The sequence below is a fragment of the Bos taurus genome, chromosome 6 (assembly GCF_002263795.3).
Source record: "Bos taurus isolate L1 Dominette 01449 registration number 42190680 breed Hereford chromosome 6, ARS-UCD2.0, whole genome shotgun sequence".
Lineage (NCBI taxonomy): Eukaryota > Metazoa > Chordata > Mammalia > Artiodactyla > Bovidae > Bos > Bos taurus.
In genome coordinates, this window is record NC_037333.1 from 77,468,444 (window position 1) to 77,491,208 (window position 22,765).

General features: G+C 35.4%; 1 protein-coding gene across 17 annotated transcripts in view; it reads left to right on the forward strand.

Moving 5' to 3' along the window:
• ADGRL3 (adhesion G protein-coupled receptor L3) overlaps positions 1 to 22,765 on the forward strand; it is a 936,136-nt gene that overhangs the window by 752,133 nt on the left and 161,238 nt on the right. For 13 of the 17 annotated variants that reach the window (XM_059887348.1, XM_059887344.1, XM_059887332.1 and 10 more), the window contains 2 exon segments: positions 10,420 to 10,605; positions 13,560 to 13,598. In XM_059887348.1, coding sequence (XP_059743331.1) covers positions 10,420 to 10,605; positions 13,560 to 13,598 — 225 coding nt within the window. 17 annotated transcript variants of the gene reach the window in all.

A 22,765-nucleotide genomic window follows, 5' to 3' on the forward strand; every position in this document is an offset into this window, starting at 1 on the left:
AACAGCAAACAGATGGAACCTGGGCAGAAAATTTGTTTACAGTGGTATTGAGGGAACAAAGGTGAACTACAAGGGATTAAGAGGAATTCCAATGCTAGGAACACAGATAGAGCTTTCCCCAACCCCAGGCCTATGGTTGCCAGATCAAAGGAATGGTGGAAAATTGGTAACAGAGTGTCCGACTCTGTGCAACCCCATAGACGGCAGCCCACCAGACTCCCCCATCCCTGGGATTCTCCAGGCAGGAACACTGGAGTGGGTTGCCATTGCCTTCTCCAATGCATGAAAGTGAAAAGTGAAAGTGAAGTCGCTCAGTCGTGTCCGATTCTTCCCGACCCCATGGACTGCAGCCTACCAGGCTCCTCTGCCCATGGGATTTTTCAGGCAAGAGTACTGGAGTGAGTTGCCATTGCCTTCTCCAAGCCTCCCCACTAGCCAAACCCAAACAAAAGCCAAAGGGAGAGATGTTGTCTTAAACATATCATGTAAGTCCATTTCTTAAGACAGAGAAAAGGATGGAGGAGGATGGAAAGTGGTCTTCTCTGACTTAAGAAATGGAAAGTATCCAGCAGAGTTCAGTTTTTCTTTACTTCTCTCACCCCTCCTCCCTTTCCCATCCTTCTCTTCCTCTCTTCACTGCCTCTCTCTTCCCTCCTTCCTTTCTCTTGCTCCATCCTCTTTCCTCTGCTCTGACCTCCCCATTTTATGTTTTATGTCATGTTGAAAAACTTAAAGTGAAATAGGTATCTGATCTATTCCTCCCCTCCTCCACTCACTGTGGTTCTGAGAATTTTTAAAGTAGAGGAACACTGTTTACCCCCAATAACAGTATAGATGGGGAAAAATAAAGAGGGAGTGATTCTCTCATTTGAACAGTATATTCAGTTTCCCCTACCCAAGTTTGTGGTACCATTATAGGCTGCAAATATGAATAAATAAATGGATCACGATGCTCACTTTGGTTGGAAAAAGCAAACATTATCATTTTTCTTAAGAAATGAGTTGTGTTTTTTCTTCCTGCAGTCAGGCAAAGAGGGAAGAACCAAGCACAGAATTTTGATCGTTTTGTGATTCACAAATGAAGTCAGGCCACTTCATATGGGTGAAATGATAGATTGAATTTTGAGTGGTATTATAGAGTAGATTACATTTCACTAGAGAAAATGTAAGCCTTTAAAGTCAGAAGAAGTTTGTTAAATGCTGGCCATAATACTTTCATAGTCATGAGATTTAATAAAAAGCCAAATTTGTGTAGAAAGGAAAAGCAAAATACAAAAAGGAAAATTTACCTCAGCAGCAATGGGGAAGTGTAGGGGCAGAGAAAGAAGGAGAAACTGGTAAGTGAGTGGACAAATCGATGGGCAGGTGGACAGAAAGGTAGATACAATGATAAATAGATGGTTGGATAAAAAGATTAGATAGTGAAGCTGAGTACATACGTCTTCAAATTAATGTTTTAAAAACATTTTCCTGTTTATGGAAGCCAACAAATTAGTTTAGAGCTCTGCCTTCTCAGATACATGTGATGAAATATCTGATTTTCTTACCTTTCTCAAAGACTGTTCACTGAAACCATAATCTCTGGCTTTAGTTTGACCTGTAGTTTGGACTCAAGTCTTCAAAAAGGAGTTTATATTTTCTATTTTTGCATATCTGTAAAGAATTCATTGTACTTTATAATCCCTCATATCTTTTTTTTCAATTGAAAACTGTGAATTATAAATGTGAAGACCCTCCATATTTATAATATTTCCATGTAAAGTGAGATCTGCTTCCTACTTCATTAACTGGTCCAAGTATTATATGCAAAAGAAACACCTGAATTGTTACTGGGAAATAGTCTTACTGTTTCTAGCAAACTAAAGTATCTTTTCTTTTGTCTGCACACAAGTTACTGACAGATTTTGAGATAATGTAAGGTTCTTCCTGCATTTTCTAAAGAAGGATGTGTAGATCTAGAAATGGTGTTGCTGTTTTATATTATGTGCGTGCTAAGTTGCTTCAATCATGTCCAATTCTGTGCAACCCTATGGACTGTAGCCCTACAGGCTCCTGTCCATGGCGATTCTCCAGGCAAGAATACTGGAGTGTGTTGCCAGGCCCTTCTCCAGGGGATCTTCCCGACCCAGGGATCGAACTCACATCTCTCATGTCTGCTGCATTTTCGAGATCTTTACCACTAGCACAACCCGGGAAGCCCCAGGTGCAGGTTACAGTACATAATAAACCAACTGTTTGTTCTGAAACTCTGGCTGAATCTTGTACCCGGATCTTAATTTCACCATTCTTTTCGAACCCATAGATCTACTATGGAATAAAAGTAAATTGCTTATTATTTTTATCAGAGATTTGTGGCATTTCCACATCTTCAAGCTTAATTAGCCTACATTCAATTGTAAGGTAGAGGCATTTTATTGTCTATAAACCCACTTGACTCAGACTCACAGAAAAATAGGTAGATCTTTCAAAGAAATGGTAGCTTTATACTTAAACACTGTAACTCCTCCATGAATTATTTTGCCACCTAATTAATGTTTGATGTATAAAATCCCATGAAATGTCAAAGCTTATTTCAAATAAAATGGTTTTTTCTTGTGTCAAAATTTGAAATGCAAATAGTATCCATCTCTGTCATAATTATTATCCTTAACTACAGCAGCAGGGTTTCCCCTCCTTTATTCAAGCCTTAGGTATAATCCCACCATTTCAATACAGGCATTAATTTACTAATCCTCACAAAACTTATAAGATTTCTCAGTATGCATGTACTTATTTCTGAGGAATAATTTTAGCAGAATTTATTAAAAGAATTGTTAGAGATAGACATTGTAATGATGTCTTTAAGCTAGAATAAGCGAAATAACTATTTCAGTCTTGCTTCTTTGCATAGAAGACTTGGGGCAGATGTAAGATATGTGTATATTTTTGTATGGAAATAAGATAATAATAACTGGTGAGTGAAATAAATAGGACAATCAGAAAAAAGAGTGGCTTCTGGATGCCACTGGAAAGACTGTGATTCATGCAGGCCTGATCTGGATAGGTAACTTTTGAACTGAGCTTGAACCTTAAAGTCATAGTAGCTATCAGTCAGTCAGTTCACTCAGTTGTGTCCGACCCTTTGCAACCCCATGGACTGCAGCACACCAGGCCTCTCTGTCCATCACCAACTCCCAGAGTTTACTCAAACTCATGCTCATTGAGTCAGTGATGCCATCCAGCCATTTCATGCTCTGTCCTCCCCTTTTCGTCCCGCCTTCAATCTTTGCCAGCATCAAGGTCTTTTCCAATGAGTGAGTTCTATGCATCAGGTGGCCAAAGTATTGGAGTTTCAGCTTCAAATTTAGTCCTTCCGATGAACATTCAGGACTGATTTCCTTTAGGATGAATTGGTTGGATCTCCTTGCAGTCCAAAGGACTCTCAAGAGTCCTCTCCAACACCACAGTTCAAAAGCATCAATTCTTTGGCACTCAACTTTCCTTATAGTCCAACTCTGACATGCATAAAAGCCATAGCATTGACTGGATGGACCTTTGTTGGCAAGGTAATGTCTCTGCTTTTTAATATGCTGTCTAGGTTGGTCATAACTTGTCTACCAAAGAACAAGCATCTTTTAATTTCATAGCTGCAGTCACCATCTGCAGTGATTTTGGAGCCTCAAAAATTAAAGTCTGCCACTGTTTCCACCGTTTCTCCAGCTATTTGCCTTGAAATCATGGGAATGGATGCCATGATCTTTGTTTTCTGAATGTTGAGCTTTAAACCAACTTTTTCCCTCTCCTCTTTCACTTTCATCAAGATGCTTTTTAGTTCCTCTTCACTTTCTGCCATGAAGGTGGTATCATCTGCATATCTGAGGTTATTGATATTTCTCCTGGCAAACTTGATTCCAGCTTGTGCTTCATCCAGCCCAGTGTTTCTCATGATGTCCTCTGCATACAAGTTAAATAATCAGGGTGACAATATACAACCTCAAAATACTCCTTTCCTAATTTGGAACCAGTCTGTTGTTCTGTGTTTAGTTCTAACTGTTGTTTCCCGACCTGCATACAGATTTCTCAAGAGGCAGGTCAGGTGCTCTGGTATTCCCATCTCTTGAAGAATTTTCCACAGTTTACTGTGATCCACACAGTCAAAGGCTTTGGCATAGTCAATAAAGCAAAAATAGATGTTTCTCAGGAACTCTCTTGCTTTTTTGATGATCCAACAGATTTGGCAATTTGATCTCTGGTTCCTCTGCCTTTTCTAAAACCAGCTTGATCATGTAGAAGTTCATGGTTCATGTACTGTTGAAGCGTGGCTTGGAGAGGTTTGAGCATTACTTTACCAGTGTGTGAGATGAGTGCAATTGTGCATTAGTTTGAGCATTCTTTGGCATCACCTTTCTTAGGCATTGGAATGAAAAGTAACCTTTTCCAGTCCTATGGCCACTGCTGAGTTTTCCAAATTTGCTGGCATATTGAGTGCAGCACTTCACAGCATCATGTTTTAGGATTTGAAATAGCTCAACTGGGATTCCATCACCTCCACTAGCTTTGTTCATAGTGATGCTTCCTAAGGCCCACTTGACTTCACATTCCAGGATATCTGGCCTAGGTGAGTGGTGACACTATCGTGATTATCTGGGTCATGAAGATCTTTTTCATACAGTTCTTCTCTGTATCCTTGCCACCTCTTCTTAGTATCTTCTGCTTCTGTTAGGTCCATACCATTTCTGTCCTTTATTGAGCTCATCATTGCATTGTTACCTTGGTATCTCTAATTTTCTTGAAGAGATCTCTAGTCTTTCCCATTCTGTTTTCCTTTATTTCTTTGCACTGATCACTGAGGAAGGCTTTCTTATCTCTCCTTGCTATTCTTTGGAACTCTACATTCAAATGGGCATATCTTTCCTTTTCTCCTTTGTTTTTCACTTCTCTTCTTCTTACAACTATTTGTAAGGCCTCCTCAGACAGCCATTTTGCTTTTTTGCATTTCTTTTTCTTGGGGATGGCCTTGCTCCCTGTCTCCTGTACAATGTCCCAAATTTCCGTCCGTAGTTCATCAGGCACTCTATCAGATCTAGTCCCTTAAATCTATTTCTCCTTTCCACTGTATAATCATTAAGGATTTGATTTAGGTCACACCTTAATGGTCTAGTGGTTTTCCCTACTTTCTTCAACTGAAGTCTGAATTTGGCAAGAAGGAGTTCATGCTCTGAACCATAGTCATCTCTTGGTCTTGTTTTTGCTGACTATAGAGCTTCTCCATCTTTGGGTGCAAAGAATAGTAGCTATGGGAGAATCCAATTTATGGCACCACTGCCATTAACAAGAAGCCTGGAAATGACTCTTGGTGCCTCTCTCTCATTTCACTCACACATCCAATCAGAGTGTAAGCCTGTCTGTACTTGTAAATCTCTACCAAATCAGGCCACTCTTCATTTTCCCTGCTGCTCCAACCCTAATCCACAACAGCTTTTTCTACTGTGTTAGCTTCATAGTAGGTCCCCTTTCATTCACTCCTGAACCCTCTAATCCATTCCACTGAGTTCCATAAGCCTGAGTAGACCACTCCTATTTAGATTCTTTAATACCTTCAGATTGCTCTTGGCACAATTTCTCAAAATCATCATCACACCTTCCAAGTGGTACTACTGCTCTGCTCCTGCTCGTATCTCCAGCTGCCTGAACCCCAGTCACAAGTACCCTCGTGCAGCGCCCTTAAGTCTCCCTGCACCTCTTTCCTAAAAGCTTCTCTCTCTGCCTAGAAGCTCCTATCCTCATCCCAACCTAATTTTCTCTTTTCTATTTGTCTTCAGATTAAACATTCTTTCTCAGAGAAGTATTTCCTAAATTATTCCCTAACTTCAAACACCAGGCTAAACTGCCTTTAGGGCTTCCCTGGTGGTCCAGTGGTTAAGAATCTGCCTTGCAATGCAAGAGACACCTGTTCGATTCCTGATCTGAGAAGGTCCCACCTGTGTCAGGGCAGTTGAGCCCGTGTGCCACAACTAGCGAGCCCGCACTCTGGATCCTGTGAGCTGCAACTAGTAATCCCGTGCATCACAACTACTGAAGCCTGAACACCCTAGATCCTGTGCTCCACAAGAGAGGTCACCACAAGGAGAAGCCTGTGCACGGCAACCAGAGAAAGTCTGGAAGCAGCAACAAAAACCCAGCACAGCCAAAAATAAACAAATATTAAAAAAAAAAAAAGTTGTCTTTAAATTTGATCCACTGCACTGTGATTCTGGATTGAATTCAAAAAAATTAAAATTAAATAATTGTGCAGTTAATTTATTAATAGCTCTTTCCAGATCCTATTATGGGAAACCACTTTATTTACCATTTTATCCCCAGACATTAGTATGGTGTTATTCATAGAAATTCAAATTGTGGTTAAATAACAAATGAACATATAGAATGATAGAACAGTTTTTTTTGTTTTTTTTTAGAACAGTTTTTGAAATTAGAAATGTTTTATTCTTTAAAACTGTATATATATACATATATATATGTATGAGTATATATACATGTGTGCATGTATACATATACACAATTTATGCTATGTTGGTAGTAGATTGAATTCTAAAGGTATAAAATTTTTTTTTTTTTAATTTCTTTCCCACTTTTAGTACCCTGTCTTCCCAAAGCATGGTTATTCTAGACATCACTTACTTATATAGCATCCTCTTGGCTCCCTCCACAGTCCCCATCAGAATTTTATCTTACTGGGTCACTCTCAACTTGTCTGTTAACTTTCAACTTATTTGATATTTTCTGTTGCTTTCTTACATAGTCTCCATGTCTTTATTACCCCTGTACTATATTCCCATAAAACCTCACAGACATTATCTTATAATTGCATTTTTGAATTAATACCATCTGCTTTTATGTACCCCGCATACCAAGCAGTAGAATGTGAGGTTCCTGAATGTGAGCAAAACTACATATAACATTTGACTTTATTTCTTTAGGAAATAAGTGTCCAAATGATTGTTTAATGAATGAAATATTTTTTAATATTTTTTAATTTTTTTAATATTACTACTACAGTTTCTTCAATTTTAAGAGGAAAAGGGGATCATAATAAATAACTAGTTATATCCATTTTTATTTTACTCTAAATATGGTTTCACATTTTTATTTTAAACATTTTTTTATAATTTATCTGTACTTTAGGTTTTTTTTTTTTTCTGTTGCAGCTTTCTTGTTGGTGAACCTTGAGTTCCAGACTTCTTTAGTGGAATTAATTCAATTTATTCTTCATAAATAAACACTTCTTGAATGCTAAAACATAATAACTATTTTTAAGATAAATTACTGATGATTTTTGTATTTGACTCACCATTTACAACAACACACTATCTGTCATTGACACATACATTGGCAACATCATTATCTTTTATGTTGAAAACAGTTATATTTTGACTTGTCATCTATATTTTCAGCTTTTTCATTACTGTATTTTAAAAAAAAATTAAATATTTATATTAGGGAATTATATAGGCCTTCTTTTTTAGCTTATCATATCCTACCCCAATATTATAATACTTAATGTTGAAAACAACATTTGTACAACTACGCAGAACCAAAAAAATAAATTGAATTGCAATATGAAAATACCTATTATTTTTTTCTGTTTGTTAAGTAATTTTTCTTTTTATAATGTTCCCTGATAGCTGTAATGAAAGTCAGTACTTGAATCTTTAGTTTTGAAGATAATGTGTTAAAGCCTATTATTTATTCTAGTAGATCCCAGCCTTTTTCCAAAAGGACTCATTTAACTGAATCACAAGACTCCAGAGGTCCATATGCCTTGACATTTTCTCATAGAAAAAATACTATGTGGTAATAAAGACATAGAAGCAAACAATACAATAATAATGATAATAGTAACAATGGTAATAAAACAATTACACAAGAGCACAATGCTTAACAAAGTAAAACAATAGTAATTTCACAAATATATTCATTTTTATGAGAACAGCATAGGTGGAACACAATAGCAAATGCAAGACTCTGTGCATGGTGCACTGATTTAAAGAATATTCCTTTGGAATATTATAGGAACTCCAGCTATCTGGATACTCATGTGCACAGGGGTTTTGTAACATTGCTAAGCAATTGTATCTGGTGTTTAGACTTAATTGATGGAATGATGAATCTGAACACTTTATGCATACTAGCATTTTACCAATTTAATTAATGAATACTGAATTTTATAAATCATTAAGTGAGTTAATAGATTACCAGTAAATAGCTCTAAATTGTATATAATGATTAAATATATGGATTATAATCACTTTTATGTCACTTTGTGACTGCTTCAAAGTACTTTCACGATCCATCGGTGGGTCATGAATGCTACTTTGATCTACATTGACTCTGTTACACATTTATCCTTGAACCTTATAATGTATTCCATTTGGTGTTACAAGTATCTTAGTTTTTCAGGCCCTGATATTTTACAAATTCAATAAACTTAGTGCAGGTGTTTTTCTCTTTTTTTCATTTTAAAAGTTTTTAAAAATACCAATTAACCATATAATACTTTAACATATTCTTCTTACAATATATATTCTTGTAAAATTTAAGCATTGAACAAAATGATTCTTCTTTTGATTTCCATCTTTCAATTTTGTCCTATGTGTTTAAACATACACATATATATATATAAACATACAAAATATCTACATATAATATTTATTTTTCATAGCATGTTTATATGCTACTCAAGTAGCATTCATATTTCACAAATACCATGCCTATATATATTAGTATATATTTATAATTTTTATACTTGCATTTAAGTCAATATTACATGTTGAAGATTGATGTTAACAATATTGTTCTCTTTATTACAAAGCTGTTTATAGTATTCCATAATTTTTATATATATGTCCAGTTTTGTACAGACATAACCCATTTTGTTTTCTATTATAAGCAAGCTGGAATGAATATCTTTGAACATTTCCCTTTCATAACAGTGGGATTATTTTTTTACTGCTGATAGTGATAAGAAAAATCTCTGTCTTACACAGTCTTCAGATTTCAGAGTTTAATAGACACTATAATTTACATAGGAAGTATACAAATATACACATCAAGTAGTAGTTTATGACTGTCATATGTATACAAATCTTTGTCAACACTTGGTTACTAAGCTGTTTTTGTGTATTTGAATTAGGATTTTATATAAACTTAAGAATGTGATTGTTAACAATTTAGGTATTCCAATTGCTCCAATTTATTCATTTATTTCTTTAACATTTGGTCCTGCTATGAATATATTAAGTATCCCTGCATAAACAGTGGTAACCAGTTTGAGTTTTTTAGTGTACCCCTTACAGCTTTCTGAATATCGATTAGGAAGATAGCCTTACAAAGAGAGGCCCTTTCTATTTGTGATCCTAAATTCTATATATGACTGTTAAAAACAGAAAAAGAGAAGAAAAGAAAATGTTCTAAATAATGACACTTTTGTATAATAGTAGGGCAGACTAAAATTAGGAAAGATATATGCCGAACCATTAACAATCTCTACAAAATGGGAATGTATAGAGTCAAAAGAAGAGACACTCATTATTTTTGCATTGCATACCTATATCTATATTGCATAAATGTGTTATAATTGTACTTTAGTTTAATTTTAAAAAAGATAAAGGACGTGATAACTTGGAAAATTACACTTATTTACCTTTTTAAAAAAAGTTTTACAAGCCTTCCTTACAAATTAATATATATTCCTGTCTTATTACCCAAAGCTGTCAAATTTGTTCAAGTGATCATAGCATATAAGTTTTATCTCTTTTAACATCTTTGGATTGTTGACAATTTGAACAATTCTTATAGAATATACTTAAAAAATCAGCATGTAGTTTTAGAGAAGGAAAATGCTAGAAACTAAGCACTAGTTTGCTACCAAGTACATGGGGGTGAAATCTTTTACTTAGTAAGAAGATGAAGACCATTTTAAAAAGCAGAGTTTTTATTTGGAATTACATTTTCACAGAGCTTAGCAGACAGTGAGTATTCATTGTGAACTAAGTGTTAAACTAGACATAATGGAAAATTTGTATTGTCCTCTGAGAACACAGTTGTCCACAACACAAACTCATCAATGTTCAATTTAGAAATACATAGAGAAAAATCACTGGGCAAACCTTAGACTTAACCCCTCAGATGGGTAAAGTGAGAATCATTTCTAGAAGTTAGAGTCCTCAAGAGGAGCTTCCTAAAGGCATGACTTTCAAGTTAGTTATTAAAGAAAATAATGGATTAGCAGGAAAACTCAGGGAATGTATACCAAATAAAGAGGGAGTTTAATAACTTACTTACCTCAATGATTATAACATATGCAAAAACAATTGTCCAAAGAAGCCAATAAAATTACTTAAGATCTCTTTCCTTTTTGTTCTATTTTCAAAATTGTAGTTGAAATCTGGAGAGACAGCCGCCAACATTGCTAGAGAACTGGCTGAACAGACACGAAATCATTTGAATGCTGGAGATATCACTTATTCTGTCCGGGCCATGGATCAGTTGGTAGGCCTCCTAGATGTACAGCTCCGGAACTTGACTCCAGGTGGAAAAGATAGTGCTGCACGAAGTTTGAACAAGGTAAGGACCTTAGTTACATGCATCTTTAAAGTTGTAGTAAAATCAGTGAGAATTCCCTGATTAATTTCCCTCTCCATAAAATCAAATCATTCTAAAGAAAACTGCTAGCTATATTCAATTCACTTCACTGTCTCATTATAATAATGCCCTTATTTGACTTTCAATCTAAGGAACAATAAATGATAATCTCTTTGCATATATTTTGAATCATAATTTATTTTCTGTAGAATTCTGTTCTGGATGCTAAATTCTGACATGGTTAATATAGATAAATGCTGCTTCTTTTGTTTCTTTTTTTTTTTTATCCCTTTCAAGCCTTTATTAATATGATTAATAGTAAAACAAATATCTAATCAATAAAGAGAAATTTAGAAAATAACAGTGAGAAAAGATATAAATAATACATTATAGATTAAAAAAATAATTTAACCTAATTCATATTACATTTAAAAGCTCATTGGACAAAGTGTTTTAATTTTCCTTTTTATTTTTAAGTAACTTATTTTGCATCACTACCATTATAACTTAATAGGTTTTAATGTGTTTCAGCAACTTTGAATTGTAAGTAATAAAAATGCTTTTAAATTGTAAGGAATTTTATGTGTTTTAATTTATAGCTATAAATCTACAATATATGTTTATATACATTATATACACATATGTAAACATTTGGTATATAACTTATACAGATATAAGCATTGTATTTACTTAAATGTATAAAATATGTTTTATATATATTTATAAGGAGTATCGTTTATGTAACAAAATTTCACATTGTGAAAAGATAATAGAATTGCTGCCATTAGATAACATATATTCTCTTAATGGCATTTTTGTAATAAAGATGATCAGTTATTGAAACTGGATTTTAAGGCCTTAAATATCAGGGATAATCTTAATATCAGGGATACTTCAAACAGCAAGAATTTGGCAGCAACAGACTAATATCCTGTATGGAATTCACTGAATGAATATTCCCCTTTAGAATGAAAAAATAACTTTACAGAGTGGTCTTTGTTGTGTTTATTTCTTTTCTGTCTTATTTGACTAAGAGTATCATGAGATGGAAGACATTTTTAAAATGATGATTGTTTGACATTAAAGAAAAAAAAAACCTAGATATTTTATCCAGCAGTTTTTTCTGCAACTTCATCCTCAGAAAATAGATTCAGTTTTATCAGTTAGATAGAATTTATTACTAAGGTATTTTTTTTTTGGTTATTTTCATGCTGAGTGAAAAGGAATTATTTTGTCACTCACATCCATGATAGAATCTCAGCCCAGCCCCTGACAGAATATAATCCACAGCTGTCTATGTAATCTGGGCATGCTGTGATTTTACCAAGGTTTACTGGATGCTGTTAATGAATATCGCTGCCAGCTATTGTTATTATAATGTACTAGAAGTAGTAATTTCTATTAATGCTACATATCCATAACACTACTTGTTATAGAATATTTTGTATCTTTATTTATAAATGATGTTGATGTCTGGCAATATCAGGTAAAGCTGGCAATTAATGTCACATTCTAACAGGCTACAGCTAATCAGCTTGCCTAGTCTGAATATTAAATAACTACATAATGGGCAAATTTCCATTTGTGAAGCTTTTTAATGCTCTCTTTTGTTTCTTATTTAGCTCTTTTCAGTTGTTTATATAATGTGGTTTGTCATATGTTAATTTGCATGATGGGGTAAAGAGATGGGATGGCAAAGGTTATTCACATGCTTCCTGGCTTGCTACCATTTCCCGTGGTTCCCACTGTTCCCTGAAGCAGTTATAACCCAACAGATTTGCAAAGTCAACTCAGTACAAATCAATTGTGCTCCACATTGAAATTCTGAAGAGTTTAGAGACCTTTTAAACCAAGATGCTAGTCAGTAATCCAATGACAACACTGGCAATTTACTTGTACTGATTACTCACTTAATTCTTTAGAGGAGTAACTACTCTATGCTCACTGAAGAATGTATGAATTAAAGTTGAGAGAGTATTAGCCACACAAAAGGTATCAGAGTAACTGCTTCTTAAAATGGGTAATTTTCTCCTTCAACAATCAAGGCTACTGAAGGAAAAAAAATACTAGAAAAGGAGGAAAACTACAATCTAATTTATAAATTTTGCAGTCATTTATTTAAACTGAACAAATATATGTATTAATAATTCATTTTATCACCAGGAAAAAAAAAATATTTGGTACTGAATACGAGTTGCTGTTAATCTTTTTCCCAAAAAAACATCATTCTATATGCAAATAAATAAATACAGTCTTGTTATTCCACAAAAGTTTCTAAAATGTGTAAAATCTTTTGGTCAAAACCATTAAAAGAAATTCTTCAAGAAATAAAAACAGAGATAAATCAGAAGATTAATCACATTCTTTTAATCAGAAGTTACTTATCTCTTGGTATTTGTCCCTTAGAATCAACGAGTCAAATGAATATGCATTTCTATTTTCTCAATAAATGGAACTTTTTATATGTATGAACAAATGGTTTGTGGTACATGTTAACTACCTAAATTATCTTTAAACCACAAGCAATTTACTATCTTTAAAAAATGGGTTTCAAATCCTTGACATACTTTAATTACTTAACACATCTTCGTCTGTGGCCCACAAGTTAATAACTAACCTCATATGAAATGAATCATGTCAAAAAATAAAGCATATTGATTTTTACTAATTTCTACTAAATTTATTCTAAGATTTCTTTCCATCATTAACAGCTTTATACCATCCAGTTATCACTTGGGTTCTGGAAAGGTATTGGTTACTATTTTTCAAGCCAATGCTGACATTTTGCTGCTGCTTAGCTGTCATTCTCTTCTAGGAAGTAGTGCACAACAATATAAGGTGTTTGTGTAGGTGTGTTCTTTTATTTTTCTTGTTTTCTTCTGTCACTAACTTGTTTTTTCTATTCTGTGTTTAATCTGCTGTCTTAATGGATTCAGCTTCAGAAAAGAGAGCGCTCTTGCAGAGCCTATGTCCAGGTACTTTCTGCGTTTTTATAAATGTGTTAAGTTGTTGAATTGTCTCTGTTGGCAATAGCATGTATGGGAATCTGACAGAAAGATGATAATGTATTGAACTTGAAGAATTTCAGGGTGGTATAGACGGTGGGAATGGAAAGCTATATGAAAGAGCATGTGCTAAAAAGAAATTTGAAAAGTGACAGTGCTCTATCATACAAGAGGATCACAGACTAGCTAAGAGGTGCAACTTTGGTGTGAGAATTTTGATCATCATTGAAAGGTGAGTTGGATATAATATATAAATCTCCAATTTCTTCAGAGGGGGCTTTGAAAACATTTCATTCATATATTGATCTGGTTAATATTTGATTAACAAGTTATCCAGAAATGGCACTCAATCAAATAAGACAACAGTTCCAGGATACTTGGAATGTTATACTTCTGTACCAAATTGATCAAGACATGCTGTAACGATCTTATTCTTCCACTCATTATAAGCACATGAATCCCAATGTGAATGTTTTAGTTAACGTTGTAATTTGTTTCTAAGCAAGGTTAAAAAAAAAAAAAAAGTTTCTATGTTTATGAGTTCTTGTGGAAAGGAATCCCTGAAGCCAGCTTCATAGTTATTTTTAGAAGGAAAAGAAGGGTGGGGATATCAGAAGATAGGAGAGAGAAGAAAGGAGAGAGGTGAAGGAAAGAACAAAGGAAGGGAGGCAAGGTCAAACAACAAAATACTTTAGTAATGACTTCATTCTGCTTTATTCAAGGTAAATCAATCCACGGGTTGCCAGAATCAGTGCTTCACCATCAGTAGCACACTCTTCCTGAGGGATATTGGGCAAGAGTTAGTTTTATGGAGACAACTCGAAACAGGGATTGCAAAGGAAGTTGGGGATTTCCTTATAAGGCTAGCAGATCCAGTTTTCTAGGGTAAAGTGAGCTGGGTTAGAGGATTGTGATTGGCTCCTTGACAATCATTTCCCATAAATGCAGGTTTAGATTTGTGATATGGGCCAGGCTACTGAGGCAGCTTCCATTCTGTGGGTTCCAATATACAAATTAACTTTATCAGAAGGAAGAAAAATATGAAACTGTGTAGCTGTAAATGTTATTCCCTATGTGGATATATCAGCATTTTTAAAGGGGAAGGTCAACTACATTTGTAAAGAAGGATGTCCTCAAGACCCATGTTACTAGTTCTCAGATTGGTAGTCCAGAAATTAAACTGTATCCATTTATTCACAATAAGGGCATTGTGCGAGACAGTCATTTAAAGCGGGGGGGGGGGGGGGGGGGGGGGGGGGAAATCTGCATAACAGAGGTTAGGAAGAAAACCTTTTAATTTGTATTCTTTCTTATAAAATAATGAACTGTTGTATATAAGCAACTGTTCAGGTTTTTCTCATATTTTGGAAAAGAAATTACTTTGGGAGGTATATGTATATATACTTCTTTGTGTGTGCAACAGATAGAAAAATTGAAGTACTCTTCAGAACTGAAAGCTGAGGATCATTTTTGAGCAACATTAGTATTGTTTTTGATTGCAATCTATGTTATCCTTTTAATAGGGCCTTGGAAATAATTAGAATTAGCCTTTCAGTATTTAAATCTCTATGAAATGCATGGCCATTCAAACAAGAATCTCTGATGGAAAATTAATAGCACAGTTTATTCAATGGCTGATTTCCTGTTGTTATAATTGACTGGCTATGAATAAATGTTTCAGCTATTGACTAAACATCTGATAAGACCAAATACAAACAGAATATTGGTGAAGTGGAAATGCTCTGCTTGCTAATACATGACATTATTTCTATTCCTTTTGTATAGATCATTATTCTGTGAAATTCTAGACTGAATAATACCTAAATCTTTAGTCTATTTGGCTTTTAAAGACATGTTCTCTATTATTTCTATATTCAGAGCACATTCTAAGCTACCTGTGAAATAGGAATGAAATATACCAGAAAGGTTTTTTGCACTAAATTTGAAAAAAAATATTTATTATAAGATACTTAATTTTTTTTTTCCTTTCCATGGGCACAAGCAGTGATTCTTCTAGATATGATTTTGACCATCTAAATACATTTAACATTTAATTATTTAGAAGTACAGTGTCTATTTTATGAATTATCTAGATCCATTCATTACTTCTTGCTTCCCACTTTTTATTTCACACACACACACAATAACAGTGAAATCTGGACTGTCGATAGTCAGCTATGATAACTGATCTATAAGTGAGCAATTAAAAGTTAGTTGCTTTGATTTTTTAAAATAATATATGAATCTCCTAAAACTTATTATGCTTTTATATCAAGAAGTTTAATGAAAATAAAAAAACTGGGTCCAATATATTTTATTTTTCCTTATTCAGTTGTAATTTTAGATTACCCTAAAAGTTTTGTTGACTATTAAAATATAGGTATTCACATATGTCAAATTAAAATATCATTACCATATCCCAGACACAATGCATATCTTCATTTAGAAGAGGGTTTTAAGTTTTATGCCAGAGAAGACAAGTAAGGCTTGTGTTCCATATGCATATTAATATATATGTTACCATATATATTATTACCAGGAGGGGCCATAGAGGTGAAGATGAGTGAATTGAAATATGGAGAGATCCAATGACTGGAACTAGGTCACACAGCTGGCACTGATGGCACTAATGCTTCTATCCTGGTGCATCCAGTGCTTCTTCAACACCATCTTAAGAATAACAGTGATGTAATATGAAGAATAAATCATTTATTAGGCATTGTGACCGTCACTGAAAAGCATTTTGCATAAATTCTTATTTCATATTCTTTTGCAGGAACTATTAAAATTTACTGACATTCATTTTTTTCCATTTTAAATGCTTTAAAAGCAGGACATTTTCCTAGTTAAGAAATATGTTTTGACTTTTGCCAGCAGTTTCCTTTCTCCTCCAAATCCCATAGGTGGCATGGACTCCCTGGAGACTCACAGTCAATCTTGCTTGATGGTAATGGAGTCTGCCTGCCAATGTAGGAGATGTGGGAGATGGGGGTTCAATACCTGGGTCATAAAGATCCCCTGGAGGAGAAAATGGCAACCTACTCCAGTATTCTTGCTTGGAAAATCCCATGGAGAGAGGAGCCTGCCAGGCTACAGTCCATGGGGTTGCAAAGAGCTGGACACAACTGAGTGACTGAGCACACATGCATCGTTATTGATGTGAATCTTTTGAGTCATTCTTTGGAAACCACTATTATTTGCATACTTAGGCCAAGGATTGATTTAACAATTAGTAAATAACTGCAAAATTTTTTTTAAAGACACACACCTGGTTTCTTCTCTTCTTCGCATTCTTCCTTCCATTTTTCATTTTTTTAAAAGGCAGATAGTCTATGTTTTAAGTCTTACAAAGTATTTGAAATAAGCCCTCTTTTTATTAGATTTTACTTATTTTATTTTATTTGGACTTAATATTTACTTATTTATTTATTTATTTTGTTTGTTTCACCTTCATTATCCACTAGAAATCTGTATCCTAGGTATTAGTGCCGGGGTCCAGCCCCGGTGGATCCAGGGAATTCAAAGTGGGGACGGCGTCGGCAAGGATCAGGAAACAACTGCTTAATTAAACTTTAATTAAGGACATAAAGAGTAACAGAATAAGGATAGCTCAGTGAGGAAATTCAGTGGAGAAAAGAGGCTGAAATAAGGATAGCTCAGTGAGGAAATTCAGTGGAGAAAAGAGGCTGAATAATTCAGCCAGAAGGTAAGAGAAAGAACGACATGGTGAGATCAAGTTTCAGTGAACAAGGCCCGCACTTTATTTTCCAAAGTAGTTTTTATACCTTAAGTTATGCATAGAGGATAATGGGGGAAGGGGTAGAGTCATGCAGCAAGCCAGGCTTTCTTCCTGCAAACTTATCATATGCAAAAGCTTAGGTGATTTGCATCATCTTCTGGCCCGGAGGCCTGTTAACATTTTAAGACCCTTTCTTCAGAAAACTTATTTTTCTCTAAAGGTGATAAGTCAAGCGCCACCCTCCAAAAGCATTAGATAAAGCTGCATTCCTACAGAGCAAAGGTGTGGTGGGCTATAACAAGAAAAAGAATTAACTCAAGGGTCCCAGGTTACAAACATTAAAGCTACTATTTACACCAATTATATTAATCAATACACTGCCAGGGACACAGCAGGTAAGGGATATGGAGACTTAGCAGCAAACATTGGCCCAACAAGTGAAAATCCCTTCACCAATACAATTTCTAATCAATCTTTTAACTGCTCAAAAGAATCTGTGTTTAGACAGTTTAGAACATCTCATGCCTCTCACAGTTGGGAGGCTCTGAACAATCACATGTGTCCGGAAAAACCTATTCAGGCAGGCTAGAGGACTTCCAAGGGAGTTTGTAGGTTGAAACACTGTCACACCCAGGAATTATTAACTGGAGCTGTAAGCTAACTCTTTTTTCAGAGAGAGGTAGTGGAGGACAGTCCCCCGTAAAGTCAGAGGTGTAGGTGAAAACACAAAGCAGAAAGTAGGCAGACTCTGGTTTTGGGGGTAGATTGCTCGAGAATTTCCAGGGAGACTCCTGAGGCTTGATCCCACCTTTGCGTATGCCAAGCCTCCTTCCTCATGACCTTTGCCAGGGGCGGAGCTCGCTCCCCGCATATTAGCACAGTAAAAGCAACCTCAGCTTCAACTGTAAAAAAAATAATAATAAACTCACACAGTAGTTAACAAAAACATTCAAGAATTACTAGTTGAGCGCATTTGCACAATAATCCTCTCAGTACTGGGAATACAGCAGTGCCCACAACAGGTCAAAATCCCTGTTCACTCTCCTAGGGTGAAATATCTAGTAGCAGAATATAAACAGTAAATATATGGTATGTGAGATGATAATAAATGTTATGGAGAAAAACAGAGCAAGAAATGCATCACTGAGGTGAGGTGACATTTGAGAAAAACTATGAAGGGGTGAACTGTGAAGATATGTAGGAAAAAGCACTCTAGCAAAGAAAACAGAAAGTTTCTGAGATAGAAATAAGCCTGTGTTGTCTAGGAAGCCAATGCAACTGGAATGAAGTGAAAGAGAAAAGGATGACAGGACGTCAAGGGCCCAGATCTGACAGACCTTTGTAAGGACTTCAGCTTGTATTCATAGAGAGGAAACCACTCCAGGGTTCTGAGCAGAGGGATGACATGGTCTGATACGTTTTAAAATTAGAAAATAGATGATAACAGGAAAAGTAAGGACTGAAAGAGGGTAACCATTTGGGCAATAACAACTACTTAAAACAGGATATGAGTATGGGATGCTCAAATAATTTTTCTGGTTCAAGGTTTTTTTTCAAAGTGGAACAAATAGGATTTACTGTGTGGATCACAATAAACTGTGGAAAATTCTGAGAGAGATGGGAATACCGGACCACCGGACCTGCCTCTTAAGAAACCTGTATGCAGGTCAGGAAGCAACAGTTAGAACTGGACATGGAACAACAGACTGGTTCCAAATAGGAAAAGGAGTACATCAAGGCTGTATATTGTCACCCTGCTTATTTAACTTATATGCAGAGTACATCATGAGAAACACTGGGCTGGACGAAGCACAAGCTGGAATCAAGATTGCCAGGAGAAATATCAATAACCTCAGATATGCAGATGACACCACCCTTATGGCAGAAAGTGAAGAGGAACTAAAGAGCCTCTTGATGAAAGTGAAAGAGGAGAGTGAAAAAGTTGGCTTAAAGTTCAACATTCAGAAAACAAAGATCATGGCATCTGGTCCCATCACTTCATGGCAAATAGATGGGGAAACAGTGGAAACAGTGTCAGACTTTATTTTTTGGGGCTCCAAAATCACTGCAGATGGTGACTGCAGCCATGAAATTAAAAGACGCTTACTCCTTGGAAGGTAAGTTATGACCAACCTAGACAGCACATTAAAAAGCAGAGACATTACTTTGTCAACAAAGGTCCATATGGCCAAGGCTATGGTTTTTCCAGTGGTCATGTATGGATGTGAGAGTTGGACTATAAAGAAAGCTGAGTGCCGAAGAATTGATGCTTTTGAACTGTGGTGTTGGAGAAGACTCTTGAGAGTCCCTTGGACTGTAAGGAGATCCAGGCAGTCCATCTTAAAGGAGATCAGTCCTGAGTGTTCATTGGAAGGACTGGTGTTGAAGCTGAAACTCCAATACTTTGGCCACCTGATGCGAAGAGCTGACTCATTGGAAAAGACCCTGATGCTGGGAGGGATTGGGGGCAGGAGGAGAAGGGGACGACAGAGGATGAGATGGTTGGATGGCATCACCGACTCAATGGACATGGGTTTGGGTGGACTCCGGGAGTTGGTGATGGACAGGAAGGCATGGTGTGCTGCAGTTCATGGGGTCATAAAGAGTTGGACACGACTGAGCAACTGAACTGAACTGAAGGGATTGTAAGGTGAAGTGTCTGGAAAAGAGAGGTGTTGGAATGACCCACAGTGTTTTGCCTGAGCAACTGGAAGAATGAATTTGCCCGTTACTGAAATGGTCTATCTGTGACCAATTTGGGAGGAACATGAAAAGAACCTCACTAAAAGTATGTTAAGTTTCTTATCAGATATGCAATATTGATGGTAAATTTGCAGTTAGGTATATGAGCTTAAAATTTAGCTGAATGTTCACGCTAGAAGTAATCATTTAGTAATGTTTCAGGAACCAGTCAATCCTAAAGGAAATCAATCCTGAATATTCATTAGAAGACTGATTCTGAAACTTAAGCTCCAGTACTTCAGCCACTTGAGGCGAAGGGCCAACTCATTAGATAAGACCCTGATTCTGGGAAAGACTGAAGCCAGGAGGAGAAGGGCGTGACAGAGGATGGGATGGTTTGATGGTCTCTCTGATTCAATGAACATGAGTTTAAGCAAGCTCCAGGAGATAGTGAAGGGCAGGGAAGCCTGGCATGCTGCAGTCCTTGGGAAGGCAAAGAGTAGGACATGACTGAGCGACTGGAAAACAACAAAAACAAAAACAATGTGAGAGTGGCATTTTCAGTCAATGTTTCATTTCCTAGATGAGTTTATCAAGGAAATGAGCATAGAGAGGAAGGAATCTAGGGCTGAGACCCAGGACACTGTCATATGATGAGGTCTGGGAGAGGAAGAGTAACCAGCCGCAGAGAAGGAGGAGGACCTGAAGAGTATGGCATCCAGGAGTCAACTCAAGTTCTTATCTCACACAAAAGAAAAAGATGTCAGGTGCTGCTGAATCTGCTCAGAAACACAAATACAGCTTTTCAGTGATAAAAGTAATGTCAACATTTGATGAATTTTAAAAGATTCTAAAGCCCGGATACATAAACATTTCTACCTATTGCTTCTTTTTTTTCTCTCTCTTTAATACAGGCTTTCTGTGAACCTAAGTTGCTACTTGCACCTTTGACAAAGTGAAAATTGAATTATGCCAGTTTTACTTGTGTGCCTTTGGTGGATGAGACAAGAAAAGATTCTAACCTCCATTTATACTCCTAGGAAGAAATTAATGAGTATTTTCAAGTTCCTTGTTTGGTCACTTAATTGGCTGTGTGACAAAGAGCTCCGTGGTGCATGTCAAACAAGTTTTTGAGTCTTCTAATGATTTGTGCTTTGCTTGACTTGTGATACTATTCTTTGTGGCCTGTGAGGCTGGATATCCTTGTTAAAGTGGCTAGAATAAATTGGCTAGTGGTGTGCATACAACGTAGTATATTAACTATAGCAATGGGGAGTACTTTTAGCAACTCTTTCAAGAGATTTCAGTGTTTGCCCATAAGCATCAAAGCCAACTCAAACTTTCATTTAATATAATTAAAAGGACATCTGAAAGTAGTTTGAATCACGCCAGGTTCTTGAGATTTGGTAACCCTTTGTTAAAACACTATGAACTTAATGTATTTCACAGCTTGATAAATCTGCACTTGATTTGTGTAAGAGAGAAAATATAAATCTGTACCCTGCATGTTTCTGGTGCTCTGAACCTATTGCTAAAAGACATTGAGATCAAAGAAAGTGACTTCCGTGTAAAAGTAGTTTTCTTTAGATAAAGAAGAGATATGAATTCTTTTTTATACATTGTAGTCATTAAATAAGGCAATTGTTGAATCAAAAGATAGTAAAACCATATGTAATATAAGCAGTGTAAATTATACAGGCTATTATTTAAGATCTTGGACAGGTCAGTTCATAAATCTAGTGATTTGAAAACTTCCAAAGGATAATGACAGATATTGATGATGGACTTTCTGCTTTGACGTGCAAAGAACATCATTTTGGGAATCTCTCAAAATCCTCGTGGCTAGTGTGTCAGATCAGGCAGAGATGGCTGCTTTACAAAGTTATTTCCAACTCTTCCGTTTTGCACATTTCCTATAAATCAACAAAATGTTCCTGTTTACATATATATATATATATAGCTAGAATATATATGTGATTTATATATATGGAATATATATAAAATAAATATAGAATATATATATATATATATATATGGTTTGTAAATGCTTCAGGAAGTAATTCTAATAAGGGTGGGAGAAAAAGGCCTTTTATTTCTATATAAAATACTTTCACCTAAAACAAAAGTATTTTCTCACTTTTTTCCACCAAATTTTATTCTCTCCTTTCTTGATTAAAGCCTGGATCATTATTTAATTGTAAAATTGTTTCTTTAAAGTCCATTCTAGTTCATCATTGCTCTCTGAACATGAGTTTACCTTCAAAGAAGTTTTAAATACACAGAACATAAATATATATTATTTCTATGCAAACATAAGAGAGTACACATCAATTTACCTTACTATGTGTCTTTAAAAGCCTTATGATCATATACCTAACCAGAAGGAAAAAAATACACTTAAAATAACATTAGAGATTTAAAAACCTACTTTCTGAACCTATCATAAGCATTTCTGGTGCAGGTTAGACAAGAAATGAAAGCTTTAAGGTGTCATTTGCAGTAAAGTAGTTGCCTAATGACTTGGAACCAAACAAATGATTTTTTTATTCTACTACTAACAGAATTATAATTTTTATATTTTCACTTATCTCATGTATGAACTTTTTACAGCCAGTAGTCACAGAAACTTAACTATGGTAACTTAAACTAGGACTTTATTTTCATAAATAAAAAGGAAATACAGTTGAAGCAGTTCAAGATTAGTATGAACACTCCA